This window comes from Pinus tabuliformis, chromosome 5_2 (genome assembly GCF_031772625.1).
Source record: "Pinus tabuliformis cultivar Carrire ecotype Pingquan chromosome 5_2, CPIR1, whole genome shotgun sequence".
Classification (NCBI taxonomy): domain Eukaryota; kingdom Viridiplantae; phylum Streptophyta; class Pinopsida; order Pinales; family Pinaceae; genus Pinus; species Pinus tabuliformis.
Genome location: NC_142306.1, coordinates 511,873,356 through 511,898,583, shown reverse-complemented (window position 1 = coordinate 511,898,583; position 25,228 = coordinate 511,873,356). Strand labels below are relative to the sequence as shown.

Here is a 25,228-nt window from a genome sequence, read left to right as displayed (position 1 = left end):
GATCATGCCCATTCACCAAGAGGCACCCAAGGTAGTATAAAGCCAGGGGCCCTCCACAAATTGTAAATCATCCATTCATTCATTAATAATAAAATATATATCTTCTTTAATAATCGCTGAGTTCACTTGCTGCATGTGGTATCAGAACAGGTTCAACCCCGTTGCTGTACACAATTTCGTCTTTGCTCCATCGTTTGCACACACAACCGCCCTCTTCTCCACCGTCGAACCCTTTCTCCATTCCCACTTATCCGCACCATCTACAACCGCTCCAACGAGCCCTTCCACGAAACGCCCCACCAATCCGCTACTGTCAACCATCATTCCACTGGCTGGTAACCCCTGTCACAGAGGACATAAACACTGAACCATCCAGCCCGTTCACTGCTCCGGCCAAACTTGTCGTTCTTATTCTCCGCCTTCCGTCGTCTGTTCACTTGCCATTGTGTCTTCCCACCGACCTACTTTCAATTATATCGTATAATTTTAAAGTTTATGCCATATATAATTTTATTATATAGTGATTATATAAATTTTAATTAAACTTTAATTAATATTTATATAAATACTATATAATTCAATTATAAATTCAGTCATATATATATATTTAAGATTATTAAATTAAAACATATATTGTACAATAAATAAATTAGGATCAAGTTAAGAAAAAGAGTTAAGCTATATAAGTATACTCCACCTCAGACCTGCTCAATGGCTTCTTCAATGTCGACGACCGATTTCAATAAAAGACTAGTAGACCTTGACACTAAGGTGACTGGACAAGGCGATAAAATCGAGGAGCTGCAAAACACAACAAAGGGAACAAAGAACCAGCTTGAAGAGAACAAGAATGAATTTAAAAAGGATCAGGCAGACCTTTCAGTTAAGGTGGATCAAGCTATGGTATTGTTGGGTTGTATTTGTACCAGCCTGAAGATTACACCCGATCAAATGCTTTGGAATAATGAGGCTTCTCAACATTTCAATTCTCTAGATTCGTCAAAATCATCAGACGCACATGAGAAACCTGAGTCCCCAAAGACATCTTCCACACCTAATCAAGGAAACAATAACACGAATTTTGAAAATAGGCAGCTCTGGAATCCCTACACCAATATGTCGTTTTTAAATCAATACCCCTTTTTCACTTCGCCATTAGTGACATATCAACGTAGAGCAAAAATCGAGTTACCCAAATTTGACGGTAACGAAAAATGTAGCGTTGCTTGGCTCAATACAGCAGAAGAATATTTTGAGATTTACGATATTGACAATGACGATGAAAGGATCAGGGATGCTTCCATGAAAATGGAAGGCGAAGTATATAATTGGTATATGTGGTGGAAGAAGACTGACACTTGCTATCAGTTGGAGGAAATTTAAGGATGCTTTCTTTAAAAGGTTCCAAGGTGTCAAGGAAGAAGAGTTCTTCTCAACACTCACCAGATTGCAACAAAAAGGAGATGTGGATGAATACACTCAAGAATGGGAGACTTTAGCAACACGAGTACCCGAATTATCAGAAACTTGTCTCATTCAATCGTACACCTCGGGACTTAAACCCCATCTACAAGCAGAACTTGAGCTTCATGACATTATGTCGATAGAAGTAGCAAGACAAAAAGCAAAAGCTGCTGAAAAGAAATTTGACAAGATGTTGTGGTCAAAGGTTGAAAGAGTATATTCGAGACGAAGATTTCGCCAGTATGCAAATATGGATAACACAAAGTATGTTCCACCTCATCTTTGTGAAGGAGAAAAAACTAACGTGGAAATGCAAAGGATGAAAGAGGGCAAATGCAAACGTTGTGGCGAAAAATGGGACCCTAAACATAGGTGTGCTAAAGGAAAAGAGACCAAAAACATGTATAAATGCGAAGCAACTAATGACTCAGACAGTGATGAATTAGACATAGAAGAAATCAAAGCTTCCCCAGAATTCTCTCTAGAACTAGATGACGAGAGCATCCTGCAAGTATCATTATCGGCCATGATAGGTATATCACAACCCCAGACATTAAAATTAAAAGGACATATCAAGAAGAACAATGTGATGGTTCTCATTGATAACAGTAGCAACCACAATTTTTTGGACTCAACCATGGTGAAGAGACTCAACATTTTCACATTTCCCATGCCCAACATGAAGGTTATGGTAGCCGATGGTAAGAAAATTGAAAAAGTAGGGAAATGCCATAAAGTCAAATTGCAGATTCAAGACTTTAATTTAGAATCTCCGTTCTACACAGTACCATTAGGAGGAGTGGATGTGATCTTAGGTATCCAATGGTTACAAACCCTTGGTACTTACTTTGCCAACCATCAAAAGAAGTTTATAAAATTTAAATGGGAAGGGAAAAAATACAAATTATATGGGTTCCAAGCACATGAGAATTAAATCGTATCATCATCCCAAATGATGAAAAGGATTCGAAGAGGAGCACCAGCCTCTGTAGTACAATGTCACCAATTAGAAATGTTAACTTCAAAATTGATCAATGAAGAAGCACCAGAAGTACAAGAGCTAATTTAGAAGCACGAAAAGGTATTCCAAGACCTGCCCATGAAAATGCCTCCTAATAGAGAAATCGAGCATACAATAGAAGTCAAAGCAGGATCAAACCCCGTCAACATCAAACCGTATCGATATCCCCATCATCAAAAAATGGAAATTGAGAGATTAATCCAAGATCTTTTAAAGTGTGGCATCATCTCAAAAAGTAAAAGTTTGTATGCTGCTCTAGTTGTATTGGTGCGGAAAAAAGATGGATTGTTCAGGTTATGCTTCGATTATCCAGGACTAAACAAAATAACAATTAAAAACAAGTTCCCAATTCCCTTCATTGATGAAATGCTGGATGAACTACATGGTGCTAAATATTTTTCAAAACTGGACTTATGGTCAGGATATTATCAAATCAGAATAAGGTTGGAAGACATACCAAAAACTGCATTCCGAACACATGAAGGTCACTACGAATTTAAAGTAATGCCTTTGGGGTTAACCAATGCACCGACAACATTCCAAGCTACTATGAGTGAGTTATTCTGTCCATATCTATAGAAGTTCGTGTTAGTGTTCTTTGATGACATTTTAATTTATAGTAAAACTTGGAAGGAGCACCTACAACATTTGGAGAAGGTTCTTACGCTGTTGGAAGAGCATCAATTCTATGCCAAGAAGTCCAAATGCACCTTTGGAAAGGAAGAAGTAGAATATCTTGGACAAATAATATCCCATGAAGGAGTAAAAGTGTATCCTAATAAAATCAAGGCTATAAGGGAGTGGCCCAAACTAATTAATATCTCCAAGCTAAGAGGATTCTTAGGGTTGATAGGATATTATCAAAATTTATTAAAAACTACGCCCATATAACCGCACCCCTATCAAACCTTTTAAAGAAGAACTCATTTCGATGGAATGATGAAGCAGGAAAGTGTTTTGAAGATTTGAAGGAAGTTATGTCTAATGCCCCTGTATTGGCAACTCCAGACTTCTCAAAACCATTTGTAATTGAATGTGATGCTTCGGGTTTTGGCATAGGAGCAGTACTAATGCAGGACGGTCATCCAATCGCGTTTGAAAGCAGAAAGCTCAATAAGCATGAACGTCTCAAGTCTACATATAACAAGGAAATGCTTGCTATTATGCACACATTAGCCAAATGGAGACAATATCTCTTAGGAAGTAAGTTCTTAATACGAACAAAGCATAATAGTCTTCAGCATCTTCTCCAACAGAAAACACTATCTACAGAACAACAAAAATGGATAGAAAAAATCATTGCCTTTGACATGGATATATTGCACAAGAAAGGGAAAGATAATGTAGTAGCTGATGCCTTGTCGAGGAAAGACGAGGAACCATCGTTACTCGCAGTGTCAGTGATTATTCCCGAATGGCTTAATGAGATTCGAAGTGAGTACACAAAAGATCCAGAAAGAAGTGTTATAATCAATAATCTTCCTCGGAATTCAAAATTTGAATGGAAGAACGATATTCTATGGTACAAGGGAAGAATTTATCTGAATGCAGATTCCAAATTTAAAGCCAAGGTTCTCAAAGAGTTGCATGATTCACTGTCAGCCAGACATGTAGGATACTTTAAAACCTACTACAACGCACGTTAATCGTTCTTTTGGAAGGGAATGAGCAATGATATTCAAAAATATGTAGCCGAATGTGATAAATGCTAGAGGAATAAAAATGTAAATATTATGACACCCAGACTACTTCGTCCCTTAAACATTCCGAATTAGAAATGGGAAGAAATACCAATGGACTTTATTGAAGGGTTACCTGTATTCGATGGTAAGGATAAGATTCTTGTAGTAGTCAACAGACTCACCAAGTATGCTCACTTTATTGCAATGAAGAAATTAGACTCAGCAAAACGAATCGCTGAGATATTTTGCAAAAATATTTACAAATTACATGGATTTTGAAAGGTCATTGTGAGCGATAGAGATGCCAAATTTAAGGGTAATTTTTGGAAGGAATTATTCAATCATATAGGAACCTACCTCAACATGAGTTTTGCTTACCATCCTCAAACAAAGGGGCAAACAGGGGTTGTCAATAAATGTTTGGAAGCTTACCTACATTGTTACGCCACAGACAAACAAAATAAGTTGGTTCAGTGGTTACATATTGCTGAATGGTGGTACAATTCTACTTACCACACATGAACAAAAATGACTCCATTTCAAGCTCTGTATGGGTACGAACCTCCAAAATGGAAGGACCTGGCTATCAGCTAGACAAAACTAGTAGTTGTTAAAAGCCAACTAGAAGAAACCCAAAAGGTCGTCCAAACTCTAAAAGAAAATTTAAATAATGCAAGAAACCATATGAAGTAGTAAGCTGACCGAAATAGAACCGAGAGAGAATTTGAAGTTGGAGATTGGGTATTTGTTAAACTCCAATCGTACAAGCAGTTATCCTTAAAACAGAAAGGAAAAAACAAATTAGCACCAAAGTTTTATGGGCCATACCAAATCAACAAAAAGATCAGTCAAGTAGCTTACCGTTTAAACCTTCCTGATAAAAGTCGTGTTCACAACGTTTTCCATGTATCTTGCCTTAAAAAAGCACTTGGTGAACATCAATCAGCACAAACAACACTTCCATCGTTAGATGACGAAGGAAGGGTCATTCTCGAACCAAAAGGCATCATCTCCATCAGGGAAAAGAAATTGTGATCTCGAGTAATCAAAGAATACCTAATCAAGTGGAAGGACTTACCAGAAGAAGAAGCTTCTTGGGAGTCTGAAGTATTTCTTCAACAACATCCATCGTTACGTATGCTTTGAGGACAAAGCATCTTTTCAGGAGGGAGGCAATGTTATGTAAATTAATTAATATCTGTAACAATTAGTTAAAATAGGCAAAAGAGCATGATCACAGGACATGCCCATTCACCAAGAGTCACCCAAGACAATGTAAAGCCAGGGGCCTCCCACAAATAGTAAATCATCCATTCATTCATTAATAATAAAATATATATCTTCTCTGATAATCGCTGAGTTCATATGCTGCATATATATGTATTGATGCTGACATGACTGTTCTTTTTCATCGTTTAGCTTGCAGACTTCTTCTTGTGCTTGTCTTGGAGGGCTACTTGTCATTTCTATAGACTCATATTTTTCTCATGCTCAAGAAGAGCTTCTGAAGCATAAAAACTGATAGCTTTGTAGGCTTGAATGTAAAAAATTAAAATACACAAGAGGTATTTTAAAATAATAATTTATTATATATATAATTGTATAAGTGATGATGGAATGTTACAATGAGGACTTGCATTTATACCTAGGCAGGTGTCCTTTCAAGACTAGACATGTCTTTTCATTTAACTTAATGACTATTTAAGATAACCAATATCTGATTATGTAATATTTATATTTATTTCATTTATTTACTTGTTATGGTTTATATTCATAACATAGCCCCTTCCTTCAGAAGCTTTGTCCTCAAAGCTTTTAATGTTGTCGATTTTCTTCACTTAGTGTCTGTCACTCGATCTATATAATCTGACCATCCTCTCGTCATGTAGCTCATCAATAATATTCCTTTGGATTTTCTTTAAATAACTCTAATTTTTTTTTTGAACTCTATATATATATATATATATTTTTATTTTTTTAATTTTTAATATTAAAATAATATTAATTAATTAAATTACAATATAATATATTCGTTATATGATTATATATTTTGTATATAACTATAACCATATATTATATAGTTTTTTTTAACAATCGTATGATCAATTTTTTTTGTTTGTTTAATGGAGCGACGTCACGGTCTGCTCAGTCACGTCCGTTGACCGAGCGTCCTGTCCCCTTAACAACCGATACCATACGTTACCCTGCCGTTGCTTATCGGTTTGGGTTCTGGACGACAAGAAGTTGACGACACAAAGCGAATGCTGGACGGCATGTACGCTACGACTGGGCAACGTTTGAACTGTGTACACGACAAGGTGGACTGGGGCTTGCTGCTTGCTGCGGAACAGGTACGAGAGGAACGTAGACTGTGAATGTGGTGTAGACAGGGCCAGGGGTCAGTAGCAGCAAGGGAACGGTTGGGACATCAGAACACACGGATGGGTGATGACAGTGCAGACGGGAGATGGTAGAAGTGTCCACATTTTGAAGAAATGCATTTGAATACCTTTGCTCCTGCTGACTTGTCAGAGGAGCCCAACTTTCCACCAATAAAGCATTGATGTCGCTTATACTTATAGTTCAGGTAATAGCAGTTTTGTATATCCCTCACTTGTGCCTTTGTTAAACCTAGTGATTTACAATTGGAATCAGCGCCAGATTCTCTACTTGGATGGACAACCCTCATGCAAGGTCCCTCACAACCTAGAATTTCTCCACAATTATCACAAATGGCACACACTGAATTAAACAAATCATCTTGGATCTGCCTATCCATAGCCATCTTCTTTGGAGGTATAGGGCATTTTGATTCAGATACTTCAAGTCTCTTGCTACGTTTTTTCCTCCTTAATTCCCTTAAAGACTGCTCCTTTGAAAAATTGGAATTATTGAATTTTTCTTTAGCCACTACATCATCATCTGGTGCAGTCTTGAGTGTCATTTCATATCTTGAATTTTTGTCTTCCATACTAGAGCTTTTGGCAGTGGAGATGTCACTTTCATTAGCTGGTCTTGATGCTTTGTCATTTAGTTTACCTACTTTATTTAAAGAGTCAACATACCTCCCAGAACCCTGCATAACATCTGGAACCTTTGTTCTTGAATTAGAATCAAAAGGCCTTTGATATGACTGTTGTCCATCAAGATGTTGATCAAAACTTTCAGCATCATCCAAATCTTTAGCAAAAGCAGTTTGAGCCCTTGTAGAAGCCTGTCCCCTGAAGGTATCTTCATCATGGGCAGACCTTCCCACAGGAGTTGCATGTTCAAAAGCCCTTTTAGAGTTAGCATTTGTAAACCTTGCTTTGTTCATCACTTTTGCAACCTGTCGTGTCTCAAGATCTTTTCTATTAGAGGTAATTTCAGGTCTAGCAGGAGATTCAAAGAGGGATTGAGATAAGGTGACATCTCGATTTCTTCTCATATCTGAATCCAACTCATCCTTCTTTTTTGCTCGAATTTTGTTATCCTGTCTTGAGCTATACTTTTCAGATCCTATCTGACTTTGATTACTATCACGACCATGCTTAGAAATGTTTTTAGGCATCTTTTCAGATTTCTGCAGAGTCTTGCCAATTGGATTCTCCTTTGACGAATTGCTTTCATCCATAGGTGCACCCTTGGATCCTCGAACACCAATCGAACTATGAATATCTTCTCTTTTACGATGTTCTGGAGAAATGGTTATTTTCCCTTCAGGTGATTTGATTTCTCCCTCACAATGTATCAAATCAATATCTACAACCATGTCAGTGTCATCTTCACCATCAGATGTTATCTTTCCAATGTAATGTTGGGCAATTTTGCTGATCTCTTCTCCCTCAACTATATCATCACAAACATCAATATCTTCTGAGTTCCTTGGTGACTGTGGGGGTTGCCCACTATTTTTTTGTTCAATCATCACCTTCTGCTTATAGTTTTCACCAAACTTGTCTCTGTCAGTATGGGAGGGGGTTAGTTTAGAATCACTGAGATCCTTCATGGTCTCAGCTTCATTGTCAGACTTATCATCATCACACATAATGTCTACATCAGACTCTTCACTACTGCTAGAACTACCTTCACTCTCACTGTCATTGCTGCTTCCACTCCCACTTCCAGCTGGGCTTCTACTCTTGCTTTTGCTTCTACTTTTGCTTTTACTCTGATCACTATCACTCCCACTGTCACTACTTCCACTATCACTTTCATTGTCACTTCCACTATCACTAGAACTGCTGGAGCCACTTCCATCACTATTAATTGCCTTCTTGTGATTCGCAATCACATCTGGAGACTCGTGCAGATGGTCATCTATTTCATCAACAATGTTCAAGTCTGAATCTTGTTTCGGGGTTGAGTGCATCTGCTGCTCATCAGTTGGTTCTCCAGCCTTGTCTGACAACGGTGACATGTCCACCAATGGAGAGACACTGGGTTGGCGTTCAAGAGAGCTTCCACTACAAGGTGAGAGCTTCACAAATCCTTCTTTCTCCACACCTAGTTGAGTTTCTTCACTATCACTATTATCTTCCTTATTATCGATTTCCTTTCGACATGCTTTAACTTCTGCAAATGATTTTTCTAAATGCTGAAATGCTTCTTGAATTTTACTAAACTGTTCAACGCATTCAGGACATGAACGTACTGGCACATTGTGCAGCGAACAACGTTCAAAGACCCGCATGATTATATTGTGTGCCATGGATTTGATACCACTAAAGCATCAAAACTGGTAGCTTGTAGGCTTGAATGTAAAAATACACGAGGTATTTTGTAATAATAATTTATTATATATAAAAATGTATAAGTGATGTGGAATGTTACAATGAAGACCTGCATTTATACCTAGGCAGGTGTACTTTCAAGACTAGACTTGTCTTTTCATTTAACTTAATGACTATTTAACATAACCAATATTTTACATGACATTGACTCTTTGACTTACACTAAGGCTTTCAATGGGAGCTGCTAATAAATAAACCTCTTGCTCATGAAACCCATGCATCAAGGCATAATAAATTCATTTTCTTATAAATCATAATTACAATGTCATGAAGACCAAACCTAGTTACACTTTCTTCAACACTCTATTTGTATAAATAATTTCTTTGAAGCAAGCTCTTTATTGCAATTCCATCATCTTTAGTTTGGAACCTAGCACTTAAAATGCTTTGATTTTGGTCCCACTGTAGTTTTGATGTTTATTTTATTTATCCTTGCATGAATATTGGGATTTTCTTCTCCCAAGCACACCTTTGTTGTTGTAGTTGTTTGCTGTAAAGTGTCTTTCATGTTCAGTTTCATGAAACATCATTTGATCTGATGCGATCTAGAAACGTTTCAACTTCTGATAGTTTTTTTAGGAGTTGCGGAATTCAAACTCGATGTTAACCATGGGATGTTTTGTCTTTTGAACAGCTTTGGTGCTGGACTTCTTGGTTCACTTGCTTACATCCGAATGTTGGGCAACAGTGTGGATTCATATGGAGTGAAGGGTGTTCAGGGGACTGTCAGGTAATTGTAACAAAGCTTGTTCATTATACTTGATGTTTCTTTCTGAATAGAATAACAGAAATTAATGCTTGAATAATTAATAACTTGTTAAAATGTTGTGTGTGAAAGTATCAAACTTTCCTGTTATTGGATATTAATAGTTATCTTCGCTGTCTTGTTGAATTTTGACCAGAATTTAGTTTTTGAACATCTTGTGCGTAGCATGATTAAAATAATAATATAGTAGTGAGTTATTTTAGTAATTTTTCAACTCCTATTAAATAGAAATATTAGATTGCATCAGTTCATTCTTTTACTGTTTTGAAGTAGGTCACTTCCACGTTAATAGATACCTAAGGTAATTTGCAGTTTTCTTTTACAAATACTTGATATGTTGACAAGTCTGTAGGGCTGCAGCAGGATGATTTCTCTTAAGCTTGATAACTATTTTTGATGCCTTTTGACTTTTTCTTACTTATTAGCTTCTTCTCTTACTATTATGTTATGCTTATCATCAAACAGCTATCAAAACAAGAAGATCAACAATACACAACAACACGGGATATAGGCTGCAAACCAGGGCCAAAACTTCTCCAGTTGAGGGGAAAACCCACAAATCCCTTCTCTTCTTATAGATTCTTTAATTGACGAATTCCAAGACCTCTAGACCAAGACCAATACCCTTCCATGACCAAGTCCAACCTTCTTGATGATGTGCTTCCTTTGTACAAGTCAAGCCCGGTCCAATTTCTTCTAGCAGGACAACTTCGACCCCCAGCGACAGAGTTTTGGCCTCTACTGCATGTCTGGAATTCTTGGCCCCTCCAGCAACTGCTGCCTGTTGAAGGAAATGTAACTAGGTTCGGTCATCATAAATGTAATTTTGACATTTGTATTTATTCAAGAAAAGAGAAATTATTTTTATATTATTTGTCAATGAGTTTGTTGCTTATTGAAGTAGGTCAAGTACATGTTTAAGTGCTTCTAGGAAGTCAAAAGGTCAATGTATTTATGTAAGCCCCTTAGAGGGCATGCAGCATGCTACACTATGTATAAGGTCAAAGGAATACCTCCAAGACAAGTGCAAGTCCTCTCCATGCAGCAACGTCCTCCAAAAGAAGCAAAACGATGAAGAAAGTTCATGTTGGCCTAAAGACAGCAAGTCGGCCTCAACTCGGCCTAAAGGAGGGACAATCCTCTATATATGGAGGCTGTCCACTCCCTCTCAACGTCCACCAAGCATCTCTGAAATCAATGAAGCATAGAAGCTGAGAAGAGAGAGGAAAAGACAAGTCTAAAGGGTCTCCTAAGTGCAGTGAATAAAGGAGAAGATAAAGCGAAGGTGTAGGACTGTTTCTAGGGCTAGAAACAGTCACACGTGCGAAGAAAGGGAGGGTAAATCTGCGGGTATAACAGCAGCTAGAGAACAATCCAAGAATCATTATTGGTTGGGCTAGAAATTAGGCCTACAAGGCCTCCCAAGTCAAGCGAAGAAGTCTCTCTCAAACAAAGGTGAAAGGACCCTAAACTACAAGGATCCCTGCCACACGTGCGAAGAATTTAGGGCTGCTGTACAGTCATATCGAGTCTGCTCCTACATCTCAAGAAACATCTTGTTTGGTCAAAGAAGGAAGGAGTCTACTTGAGAAAAGGACATCACTAAGTATAGAAGAGGAACATCTCATGTAAAGCTCTCTCAAGGAAGGTCTATCTCTAGACAAGAAACAAAGAAGGAGGACGAAGTGCTAGGGAACAAAGTGCCGGAAGGAGGAAGTCTATGTGCTAGGGAACCAATTGCAGAAAAGAGGAAGGACTTGCCTTGTGCTTGGAGGACATCCTAGTCAAGGGTCTAGGGTTTTGCAGTGGTCAATAAGAAGCTTCAATAAGAGAAACTTACCGAAGGGTTTTCCTCTCTAAGAGAGAGAGGCTTTGGCCCTGGCAGAGAGCCAACATTTGTGTTCTTGTCTTTATGTTTTTGGTAGCAGTTTGATGAAACACACACACTAATAATAAGAATAAGATCAAGATAAGATGATTGTAGAAGTGCTTCACAAATTGTTATTAAGCTGTGAAGAATCTTAACAAACACCAGTGCCCTTCATTCTTCAACATGGAATCAGAGCTAAGGTGACACATCAAGGAAAGGGCATCTCAAGAACACTCATCAAGGAAGGACATCTACAAAAGTTGAAGCATCAAGCCAAGAAGTCTCAATCACATCAAAGGACAAGAAGGTCTACCATCTAGCATTCATCAAGGAAGACTACAAAGCAAGAAGAAGAGCCTTACACAAAGGCACCTACAAGAAGAGCAAATCAAAGCAGGACCTACATCAAGCTACAAGTCATCAAGCAACTCTCATCATCAAGTCAAGTCCACTTGGAGAAAGCAACTTGAAGAACATCAAGATCTAAGGAAGGCAAGCCATCAAGTCTTCAAGGAGAAAGCAAGTCTACTACATCTCAAAATCTATCAAGTAAGTATATGTCCCCTTCTGAATATACATCAATGTCTTTTTGCAAGGAAAACAACAAATTGGTAGGGACCAATAACTTTCTTGCATGGAAGAAGAGGACCGATTTACTTCTCAAGGAGAATGAACTCCTAGAACACATCAAAGGGAACGCTACTATTCTTGCTAAGGAACAAACTCAAGCCTTAGCCAAGTATAATAAGGATGAGATAAGAGCTCAAAGGATTCTAATAGAATCCATCAAAGACTTTCTCATTCCTTATGTCTCCAAACTTGAAACATCAACAGGAATCTATAATAAACTAGTAGAGCTATTCTTGGTAAGGATAACTGGAGAAGTGATATCTCTACGAAATGAATTGTACAAGATGAAGATATCAAAGGAAGGAATAGCTCCATACTTCATGAAGATCTTTGAGATGAGGGATCAACTTCAAGAGCTAGGAGAAGTCATGTTTGGTAGAGAAATGACAACTGTAGTACTCAATGCTCTACCTGAGGATTGGGGCAACTTCACATCAAGCGTATATGCAAAGAAGGAAGCCACTCCACTAAGTGAAATGTTGTCTCTGTGCAAGATAGAGGAAACAAGACTCAAAACAAAGGAAGATGTGGGATCAAAGGAGCAAGCATTTGCTACCATGGCCAAGAGAAAGGGAAAAATTGGCAAATTTGGTCCACGAAGAACAAACAACAAAGATATGTCCAAAATCCAATGCTATGGATGCCAAGAATATGGACACTACAAAAGGAATTGTCCTAAACTAAAGAAGGACAATAACAACAAAAGAAAAAGGGAAGAAGCTCATATGACTCGAGAGGTGAAAGAAGAAGAAAAGAAGCAAAAGAAGGAAGATCCTCCAGATCTCTACTATGACTAAGTCAAACTCTTTACTTAAAGTCTTCTTTCAAAGTTTTGAGTAGGATAGGAGCATGTAGGAATAGAATAAAATTGCATGGCTAGAAACATCTTCTAGAATCTAGAAGCATGATGTACATAGAGTTCGAAATACTCATGTAGAATGAGCATTTATAAATAGAAGAAACTTGGTTTGTTTTACATGGTATTTCTCTCTCTAGTATGCCGAGATTCTCTTACAGCTAGGCCGCAGGCCTAGAACCACCTGTTTAGGGGACTAAGATGCTAGAGTAGGCCGTAGAACTAAACGATTGAGAATTGGTGGTTGTTAGATGTGGCTTGGAGACCTAGAAATAGGTCAGAACTGTAGCGAATAAGAGAACCTTAGCTTGGAGAGCAGGACACACTATGTGAAAGTCTACAAGTGATGAAGAAGGGCTAGAGCAGCATGCTTCAGAAACCCTAACCAATTTTGGAGGTCCATTTCTTTAGGATGGGCCACAAAGATAAAGTGATCAAGGGACCAAATTTGGTCATAGATTAGCTCTTAGGGTCAGCACAGGGCTGCACCTTGTTTTTCTTGAAGAAGCTGTAGTTGAATGAAGATGTTTGAGTTGTCTCTCTCAAGCCGCAGAAAGTCAAATAAGTCTGCTTCAAAATTTCAATTTTGGGTCATCCATTTATCTTCAATATGCAAGTCAACGTTGACTTTATTGTACTCTCTTTTTGCTGAGCATTTGATATTAATAATAAGAAGAATTAATCAAGTGTTTTCCCATCTTGGGGTCTTTCCCAGGCCTGTGCTGTATCCTTGTATTCTCTTGTGTTGGCTTGTCTTCAACATCTATCATTTATGTTCTTTCTTCAGTTACTGTTAAATGATTCATGTGATTGCAAATGGAAATCAAATGTCCGGTATAGGGTTGTGGGGGAGCTAATCCCCCCCCCCCCCCTTGAACTTGCTCCCGCAGGGAGCGAATTTCGGGAGCGACCCCAGAGGCGAAATTTTCGCTCCCTAACCTTTTTTGTAAAAACATTCCAAATGGAATTTTTTTTCAAGGAAACAATAATTTTTGAGTGGGGCAGTGTTAATTTTAGATAACAATGGTATGTTCTATGCTTAAGAGCGATTTTACTTCAATTTTCTTGTTAGCCCAATATCAATATCCAAATTAGCAATCACATCAACATGCTAGTAAAATGCAGATAGAACATAAACAATAACAATAGAAGACAAGCCAAGACAAAAGGACATAAGATATGGCGCCAGCCAGGTACAAACCCCAATGTGGGGAAACCCTTTGATCAATTCTTCTTATTATTCTTCAAAAGTTCAGTAGAGAGAGTACAATATACAATATTCACTTGCCCAAGCACAGTGAAATTTGTCCCAACAAACAACATCTACAGAAAGCCCTAACTAGAAAGTCAATGCTGGTTAACAGGGAAGAATTTGACCTCCAAAATAGCTTGGTCAAACTTGGTCAACTCGACCTCCAACAACAAATCAAATCAGCCCAAAAACAGTCCGAAAATATCCAGTCAAACTTGGTCAACAAAAGTCAATGTTGCAGTCAATGTTGGTCAAATAGTATGATCTGCCTCATTTTCTGTGCCAAGAAATTGGCCTGCCCAAACATAGATATCCCTCACAAAACCGCAGTCAAACAGGTCAATGCTGGTCAAAACCCTTCCTACAACTTCGGTCAACGTAAGAACATCACTGCCCTTCTTCGCACGTGTGGAGCGTTGCCTTAGAAATCCATACCCAATCAACGAAGGAGAGAGAGATATGTGAGTGAATGAAGTGTCTAAATGAGGAGGAGGCTCCTTCTATTATATGCAACGTTGAGGATGAATAGACATGACTATTGGGCTTCTGTGCCTACATTAGTTTGCTGGCCGACCTTGACAATTTGTCCATAAACAAAATAAATTCGTAATTCCATTTGTACATGTCAGAATGAGATGATCTTTAGATCAATCCTACACTTCTCAAAGAGAGGAATCCAATAAAAATATTAGCTACCTCATATGAGCTGGGCGAGTTGAAGTTTGGCCCTAGTTGCCAAATTTAACACTCCCTCTCAACTAGGGAGAACTTCACTTGCCAAACTGTTTGACAATTTGTACCATCCATGTCTCTGCTCTGCTCTGCTGAACCATGAAGAAAGAAGAAATGATCGAGAATGTATCATACCATTCTCCACTAACCCAAAGTCAGTCTCCGATAATCGAGAGTGTGTCATGCCACTCTTAACTGACCTGAAGTCGGTTTCCATTGATCCCAGATCAATATCAGACATCCTAGCATAGGGAGTACGGTAGTACACGATGTGTCCATCGGTAGTACTATGGTCCCTATTCTCATTTCCGTACTCATTGGCTAGTTGAGAGGTACTTCCCATGAGTCCCAGACTTCATGGGTAGGATGTACCGACAGGAGAAGGTGAACCACTCATCCTGCTCATATGCCATAGGAGAAGGTGAACCACTCATCCTATGCATATCTGAACATGGGGTATCACAGGGGAAGGTGAACCAATCACCCTGTACATCGTGCACCACTAGAGGAAGGTGAACCACTCACCCTATGGTCGTTCATTGCTCCAAGAAGTACCCCAAGCCCTTCGGAGCTCCCAGAGCTCAACATCCATCTCATACAGGGCCCTCATAAGAGGGTCTCTCCACGACTGCAAGTTGTTCACAGAAGCTTAAGAATTTGACCTTCCCCAGGGGCTTTGTAAGAATATCTGTGACTTGATCATCAGTCCCAATATGACGGAGCCTTATTGCTCCCCGTTGTACCATATCCCAGATAAAGTGGTACCTAATATCAATATGCTTGGAGTGGTCATGAAACACAGGATTTTCAAAAAGACGAATGCCACTTTGGTTGTTGCAATAGATCACAGTGTTATCCAACACATGTCCAAACAAGTCACTAAAGAGCTTCCTCAACCAAACAACTTCACAGGAGGCCATACTTGCAGCGATGTATTCAGCTGCAACAGTGCTCAAAGCAACTGACTTCTGCTTCCTGCTCATCCAGAATATCGAAGCAAAACTCGGAGAGAAGCAACATCCAGATGTGCTTTTGCAATCCACAACACTGCCAGCTCAGTTTGCATCAAAGTAACCATGGAGCCTCACATTCCCGACAATGTATCTCAGTCCATAAGTGATTGTGCCTCGGAGATATCTCAAGAGATTTTTGGAGCAATCCAATGTATGTGATGAGGCTCGACCATAAACTGACTCAATGTATTCACTACAAAACATGTGTCCGGACGATAGTTCATCAAGAACATTAGCGCCCCCAATAGTTGACTACTTAGAAGGATTTCCCAATTTAGGCCCAACAACACTTCCGCATAACTTGTTGAAGTTAAGTTCCATCAGAGTAGTCACGGACTTGCAATCCACCATCCCAAATCTTTCAAGTAGCTTCACGATGTATTTTCCTTGAGAAAGGAAAATCTCACCTGGCTTTTGCCAGACCTCCAACCCTAAGAAGTAATGCATCAGCCTTAGGTCCTTCATCTCAAATTCGGAAGCCAAATCCCGCTTACATTGGTGAATGAGAGGATCTGCAGCGGTCAGAAAGAGATCGTCCACATAAAGTACCAAATGAGAGGTCTATCATTCTCAACCTTAAAGTAAAGGTTCGGATCAGCTTCACTTCTCGTAAATCCCAGATTCTTCAAATCGATGTCGATCCTCTCATACCAAGCTCGGGGAGCTTGCTTCAACCCATAGAGGGCTTTCTTCAATCTGCATACATATGACGATCTTGAACTTCGAACCCCTTAGGTTGTTCTACATAGAATTCCTCCTTAATTGAACCATGTAAGAAGGTGGTCTTGACATGCATCTAGTGTAGATTCCATCCTTGCAAGGCAGCAAGGTCTTTAATCGAACGAATGGTGGTATACTGGACAACAGGCACAAATATCTCATTGTAGTCCACACCCTCCTTTTGAGAGAAGCCTCGAGCAACAAATGTAGCCTTTAACTTTTCAGCACTTCCATCAACTCCATGCTTGATCTTGTAGAGCCATTTCGAGGTGACAACTGATTTGTCCTTGGGTCTAGGGACCACATCCCAAACATCATTCTTCATAATCGACTCATACTCTTCGTTCGTTGCATCCTTCCAAACTTGGTGCTTTACAGCTTCTTCGAATGTGCAAGGCTCAGATTGAACAATGGTGGTCATTGTAGTTAAGTACCCTTGGTACCTATTCGGCGTCTTACTTTCACGAAATGTCCCCCTAGGTGCAACATGTCTCTTGGCATCTTCGAGAGCTTCCCTGAGCCATGAGGGTCTCCTTTTTGAGGAGGAGGGCTCATGAGGGGGTGGATCAATGGGATCCATTGGTCCTTCAGCATTGAGCATCGGCTCATCCTGCGGTTCTCCCCGCTTTCCTGAATTTGCTTCTTTATGCTTCCTTGCAGTAGGAAGGTTACTAATCTTCCCAAGGGCAACATCCTTATTGAAGGTGACATCATGACTTATCTCCACTTCTCTTTGACCAGGCTCATAGATTCTATATGCCTTAGAAGTTTCACTGTATCCCACAAATGTTCCTTTTTTCCCAGAAGCATCGAATTTGCTTCTCTATTCTTTCGACACATGAAAATATACGGAGCTACCAAAAATTCTAAAGTGAGAAACATCAGGTTTCTTACTGGTGAAAACTTCTTCAGCAGTTTTGGAGTCCAATGCTTGATGAGGGCATCTATTTTGAACATACATGACAATGTTTGCAGCGTTGGCCCATAGGAACTTCTTAAGGCTTTGATCATGAAGCATGGCACGAGTGGCTTCTACGATAGAATGATTCTTCCTTTCAGCAACACCATTTTGCTTAGGAGTATATGCGGTAGTAGTCTCCCTCTTAGTGCCAGCTTCTCTAAAATAATTATTGAACTCATTTGATTCATATTCTGTTCCATTATCGGTCCTCAATATTTTGATCTTCTTCTTGGTTTGATTTTCGACCAAAGTTTTAAAAGAACGGAACCATGAGAATACTTCTTCCTTCTCTTCAAGAAATATATCCAAGTGTTGCGAGAGAAATCATCCATAACGATAGCATAATATAAATATCCTCCCAATGAGTTCACGGGCATCATACCAGATAGATCAGAATTAACCAATTGCAATATGTCGGTAGTCTTGCTATCACTTGAGGGAATGTTCCCCTTGTGCTCTTTCCTTCGGCACACCCCTGACAAACACCTTCATGTTATACTTTAAATTCGGGCATACCTATCACCATCTTCCCCACATCGCTAAAGCCTTATAATGTAGATGAGCAAACCTCCGGTGCCATAATTCGGATTGAAGTGATGTGTCACAAGACATAGCTCCCAATGGACTTCCTCCAACTTGATATAGGCTATGAACCCTAAATCCAAGTGTAAATGCATCTTGGAAATTTTTATTCCACACACGTACCTTTCCATTAATGAATGCCACCTTAAATCCTTTGTCCTCCATTGCCGAGATAGATACCAAGTTGTTCTTTAGATTGGGTACATATAGTACTTCTTGTAGACGAATGATGTTACCTTGATTCAATTGAAGAGTAACATTCCCAATTCCAATCACGGGATAGGTGGCATTGTCTCCAAGGATAATTTCCAAATTTGTATCCTTTTCAATCAGATTTGAAAGAGCTTCCTTATACCCAGTGAAGTGCCTTGAGGCACCACTATCAATCAACCAATTTCCTAAAGTGTCCGGAGGAGATGCAGTATAGAGGGAAAATATAAGATAAAATTCTTTTTGCTTGTTATCAACAACATTAGATTCATCATACCTGGTGTTTCTTAATCTGTTGGGAGAGCAACCATTTCCTTGATGAGGAGCGGGTGCATTCCTTTTTCCTCGCTTGTTGAATATGCCATTCCTTTGACTGTTGTTGCCCCTGAAATTGTTGTTGTTGTGGTTGTCATCATCATGAGGTGTATCCCTTCTATTAGGACACTCCTTAGCATAGTGGCCAAACTTGTTGCAAATGAAGCATCTTCCCTTCCTTCCATTTTTGAAACCTGGCTTCCTTGACATTGCTTCTTTGAACCTGCATTGTTCTTCTTTTTAGCATGAGCGGAGAATGCAGTAGGATCATTCCTATTTGAAGGCATATTTAGTTCCATCATCCTTGTTTCTTCTTGAAAACATCTAGTCAGCGATTTTTCAAAACCTGGAATCCTGTCGTTGCTAAGAATAGTGGTGTTGAACACGTGCCATTCACGAGGGAGTCCTCCAAGGGCAATGAGAGTAAGATCCCTATCAACAATAGCTTCTCCAATTGAAAGAAGATCATTTTTGATCTCAGTAATCCTCATGAGGTAGGATTGAATCTCTTCACCTCTTCCCTTTTTTATATCCTTCAACTTGTTTTTGAGAAAGAGAACTTGGTTTGCATTGCTAGATTTGAACATGCAAACCAACATGTCATATATCTCCTTTGATGTGTTCAAATTGGAGATGTAAGCAACTAAATGCTTATGAATAGAATCCCTGATGATCTTCTTGGCTTTGACTTCACCTTTCTTGTACTTTGTTTTAGTAGCAACCAGTGCATTTGAAGGGGGTTCCGAAATCTTTCCCTGCACATAATCCATTACATCTTGCTCTTCTAAAGTCAAATCAAGAGACACCTTCCATGCATGATAATCAAACTTATCATGAAGCTTATCATTAGACTTGAAGTAGGATGTGGAGGCCATTGAATCTTGTCCTTGATCAGTGCTTGCTCCTCTTAGTGATTGCTCTTCTCTCTCTTGCTTGGGCTTTGTCTTCACCTCAACTCTGATACCATGTTAATTTTAGATAACAATGGTATGTTCTATGCTTAAGAACAATTTTACTTCAATTTTCTTATTGGCCCAATATCAATATCCATATTAGCAATCACATCAACATGATAGTAAAATTCAGATAGAACATAAACAATAATACTAGAAGACAAGAGGACACAAGATATGGCAACAGCTAGGGACAAACCCCAATGTGGGGAAACCCTTTGATCAATTCTTCTTATTATTGTTCAAAAGTTCAGCAGAGAGATAGAGAGTACAATATGCAATATTCACTTGCCCAATCACAGTGAAATCTGTCCCAACAAACAACAACTATAGAAATCCCTAACCATAAAGTCAACGCTGATCAATAGGGAAAAATTTGACATCCAAACTAGCTTGGTCAAACTTGGTGAACTCGACCTCCAACAACAAATCAAATCAGCCCAAAAACAGTCTGAAAATATCCAGTCAAATGTGGTCAACGAAATTCAACGTTGCAATCAAACCCTTCTGTAGTCAACATTGTTCAAACAGTACGGTCTGCCTCGTTTTCTATGCCCAGAAATGCGGCTTGCCCAAACAGAGATATACCTCAACAAACTGCAGTCAAACAGGGCAATGCTGGTAAAAAACCCTACTTGTAACTTCAGTCAACACTGGTCAACGCAGGAACATAACTGCGCTTCTTCGCATGTGTGGAGAGCCGCCTCAGAAATCCATACCCAATCAATGAAGGAGAGAGAGATATGTGAGTGATTGAAGTGTCTAAATGAGGAGGAGGATTCTATTTATATGCAACGTTGAGGATGAATATACGTGATTGTTGGGCTTCTGAGCCTACATTAGTTTGCTGGACGACTTTGACAATTTGTCGATAAACAAAATAAATTCATAATTCCATTTGCACATGTCAGAATGAGATGATCTTTAGATCAATTTACACTTCTTGGAGAGAGGAATCCAATAAAAATATCACCTGCCTCATATGAGATTTCCAAGGTGAAGTTTGGCCCTAGTTGCCAAATTCAATAGGCAGCCTAATGATCAAGCCTATGGCCCTAGTATTGATATACGACTCATGGTAATGTTAAATTCTTAAAGTATGAAGATCAAGGAGAATGTCACTTTTACTTAAATTTTTCACATTACCATGAAATGACTTGGGATGTTTGAGAGTGGTTTCGATCTCATTGGATTTCATATGGAGAAAGTATAATGTTAGATCTCATTGAAAATCCAATAGACTTATTAGATTTTTAGGATTTCAGGATTGGGGGGATTGCAATGTTTCCATTGAATTTTGTCATGTATTAGGGTATGGAACTCGTATTTAATCAAGAGCACCAATCCCTCTATGTACCTAGATGTTAGTGACATTGGTTGTTGAACTCCTCTATCATGACAATACTAAAAATGTACCCATCACTCAAACAAAATCTTGGCTTGACATGCTATGTTTTTTCTATTTTATGTTAATGCTTAGAGGGTGATATTAATGACAAAGATCCCTATACAGATCCAAAGGTAATGACAACGATATCTCTGGATATTAATGCTTCGAGTGTGATATTAATGACAAAGATCTTGATTTTCCAACAAGACTAAAAAAATAGACATTTCTTGTGGCGACAAGAGGCCCAAGCATTAGCAATGGATAATAGATTTACTTGTCTTTTCTAGTTTCTAGTAGTTTTTATAACTGTTGACTGTTTCATATTTATTATGATATTTTTTTTAAACAATATATGACAATTTAAGTTTGAAGTTGTCAATTATAACTCATTGGTAATGAATTATGAATATGATGCTTTGTGAAAGTTGAAAGTTGTTTCATTTCATTTCATTTTATAACATTTCATTTCATGTTAGAATTTTTATATAATTTTGGTGATCAATGATGATAAGTGTTATGTATTGAATTTTGAAAGCTTGAAACTTTAAGATTGATGAATCATGAGACTTGATATGTTGCATGTTACTAACTTTTGGACGTGGTTGATGAAGATTATAACTTCTAGATGATTGATGTTATATGGTTCAATCTATGTTTTTATGCTTTTCATATCTAATTCATCATTCTACATGCTTTTGTTGACATATATGCATCAAAATATATAATTTTATATATTATATAAAAATTCCCTCCCAATTCGCTACCAAACCGAGAGCTTTTGAAAATGTTGCTCCCCGCTCCCGCTCCCCACTTTTGCTCCCACTCCCAAGTAACCTTGGTCTGGTAATTGGGCTAATATTGGAGTAACTGTCCTAAGCAAAGAACATGTTAAAATTTAACATGGAATCAGAGCTCAGGTGAGGTCAAGCTCAAGCAAGAGGAAAAGAAATCACTAAAGGTGTATCAAATATGGATCTAAAAGACTCTGTCTGAAATTGTCTTTGTCCTGTGGAGAAAAGTCAAGACACGAATCGAGGTTAACAAGGGTTTATGATTATTGTGTATGCGTTGCTGATTTTAATCCTTGTACACTAAATCTGGACCAACGACTTACCTGGGATTTTCTCCTTTTGAGTTTGGTCAATCACATGAAGAAGCTATATTGACTATGTCTTTCTGTTATGTAACCCATCTCTCTGCATGTGAGCAGATCCAGGGAAAGATAAATTTGATAGATTGATGATTGATTTGGTTTCAAGGGCTACTTTGACAGTAATCACGTTATATCTAAACTTGCTTTTATACACCTGCAATTAATTTCATCATTACACGGGCAACAGTTAATCTTATAAAAGTTGAAGTCTTTTGCATATCTAAGTGGAGTATATTCGTCCTTTTTGAGCAAAGAACTGCTCGATTAGAAGAAATAATTAAGACATCTTAGTGCTAGCATAACGTATAAATGATGCTATGAAATTGCGATGGTAATGTTCAACACCCGAACGATGTGACGAGTTGGAGATTGTATAAGCACGCAACATGGTTGAATGATCTTTAAGCATGTTCTGGTTTTTCGCGATGAAGAGTTTTTGGTACACTTATATGAACCGATCTAGCTTATAGAGATGCGATGAACATACTGATTTGTTGATTTGGGGCAGCATCGCATGTGCTCTAGCCAAGAAAATTGGTGGAGAGGCTAAAGCACATGGGATCTCCAAGACCCAGAAATGGTTTGGATAGATTGTACATGGTTTGGGAGATTTTAAAATAATTAATATTTTTAATAGAGTTCCTAAGTCTAAACTTAGGAAAAATAAAATATTAATTGGTATTAATATAAAACAGGGTTAGAAGGTTCCAAAAGTCATGGATCAAGCCAAATCTAATCTTAGCCGTTGATTAGAGATTTAATCTCGGCCGTTGAAGGATCAATGAGAAAAGTATAAGAAGAGTCTTGAGGGTCAGTTGAAGAACACACCAGAGTGATCAATCATTCATTTTGCTAGAGCGGGGTTGCTAAGCAAAGTTGAATCAGTGATCAACAACTAGGGGCAGTGATTATGAGTCAGAGAGGCAGGGACAATACTAGGAGAGTCGCACAGAAGCAGAGAGAGCAAGAGCAGTGGTCAGTCCAGGCTAAGCAGAGCCCAACAGAGGTAGCGCAGAGCCCAGAGAGACTACGTCATCCACGCAGAGGGTAGAGGGAGTGACACAAATGCTCCCAGAGGCTACGCAGTGCCTCAGAGGGCTGACGCAGAGGGTCCTGGGGTTGACGTAGGTTAGCAGGAGGTTGACGCAGAGGCCAGAAGGGCCAACACTAAGATTCAGTTGTGTTGGAGAGCGTTTCGTGTGACAGGTTTTATGAATACCTGTTTTCGAATATAGAGGTATTGCTGCCATGTATTTTTCTTTGTCGGGTGAGTCGGTTAGGCACCCAGTTGTACTCAGAAAGACTGCATAATAATATAACCCTCTGAATCGCTGCACCGATTTTCCCACATTGGGCTTTTTCGGGGACATTTGTCCAAAAATAATGGTGTCACTTATGTGCTTGTTTTCTTTCAGTTGATGATCTGTAGATGTTGAGACTGTACTTGTGTTTATTTTCAGTATTTATATGGTTAAATAACTTGTTAAGTAATTAAACAAGTAGGTGAAATAAACTAGATAGTACAGGAAGAATTTCCAATGGGTTAAAATTAGAAATTTCAACATGGTACCAGAGCGTGGTTGCAGATCACAGGAAAACTGAAGGCATTAGCTTAGCAGCAGATTCAGCTGTCCCGAGTGACATAGTTGATCCTTGCAAAAAACGACAAAGGAAGGAGTGATGCAGAGGGACTGCATCATCAGTCTGGGCTAGAGAGAGGCAGCGCAGAGGCTGAGGAGGGAAGAAATAGGCTCACGAAGAGCCCAGGTGGGTTGACGCAGTTGGTTGAGGGAGCTATTTTGCTGGTGCCGGGATTGTGCAGAGCCAAGAGGCTCAAGCCTTCAGTCACTAGGGCATAGGAGGCTGTGGGTATTTTGCAAAGCGAAGTTGGTGGGCTATTGTAGTTAGAGCAATATCTAACAGGGCAAGACCAAGGTAGAGGAAGTTGTTGTCGAGGCGGATCTCTAGCCAAGGAATCTGGATTAGTGTTGCAGTTGCATAGACGATCGAGAGGAGCAACTTGACGGTTGGTAGAAGGATTTCCAGGAGGGAAATCGAGACTTAGAGGGAGTCTAGAAAAAAACTTTTAGACGAGAAGTAGAGAGACTCAGCAGGAGTCGAATCGAGAACTTCCAGACGAGAAGTAGAGAGACTCAGCAGGAGTTGAACCGAGAACTTCCAGATGGGAAGTAGAGAGACTCAGTAGGAGTCGAATCGAGAATTTCCAGGTGGGAAGTACAGAGACTCAAAGGAGTTGACAAAAGAGCAACGAGATGGCTGTGAATGGGTTGAGAGATCAGGACAGGCTGGACGAAGGGTCCAATTTTGTGGTCTGGAAGGCCAGGATCTTGTCCATTCTAGACAGACATCGTATCAAGGGCTTCGCCTTGAGAGTGATGGCTATCCCAGTTGACCCGGTAGCTAATGAAAGGTACGAGGAGGCAATGGCAAAGGCAAAGTGCATCATCCTTGATGGGGTCAAGGATCATGTGGTACCACATATTGTTGAGAAGGAAACGACAAAGGAGATGTGGGACGCTTTGAAGACATTGTACGAACATACTTCCATGCAGAGGAAGATGCTCCTAGAGAATCAGCTAAGGGCATACCAGATGCAAAAGGGAGAGCAGATAGATGTGTTCCTCGGTCGGTTGAAGGAGATCTGTGATCAGCTAACTTCCATAGGGGCCATGCCGGATGAGGAATTAATGGTGAGGACCGCACTTAACACAGTCTCCGAGGATTGGGAGGTATTTGTCCAGAGCATACTGGGTAGGACGAGTCTTCCGGATTGGGAAGAACTGTGGGCGACTCTTCGTCAAGAAGAGATCAGACGGTTGACCAAGGCGGGGAGTAGCGGCAAAGGGGTCAGGATCAAAAAGGAGG

At 39.3% G+C, this 25,228-nt stretch overlaps 1 protein-coding gene across 1 annotated transcript in view; it reads left to right on the top strand.

The window, feature by feature from the left end:
• LOC149159930 (protein CONSERVED ONLY IN THE GREEN LINEAGE 160, chloroplastic-like) overlaps positions 1 to 25,228 on the top strand; it is a 302,860-nt gene that overhangs the window by 178,382 nt on the left and 99,250 nt on the right. Inside the window, exon 7 of the mRNA XM_089436593.1 lies at positions 9,574 to 9,669. Coding sequence (XP_089292719.1) covers positions 9,574 to 9,669 — 96 coding nt within the window. The remainder of the gene's footprint in view (positions 1 to 9,573; positions 9,670 to 25,228) is intronic.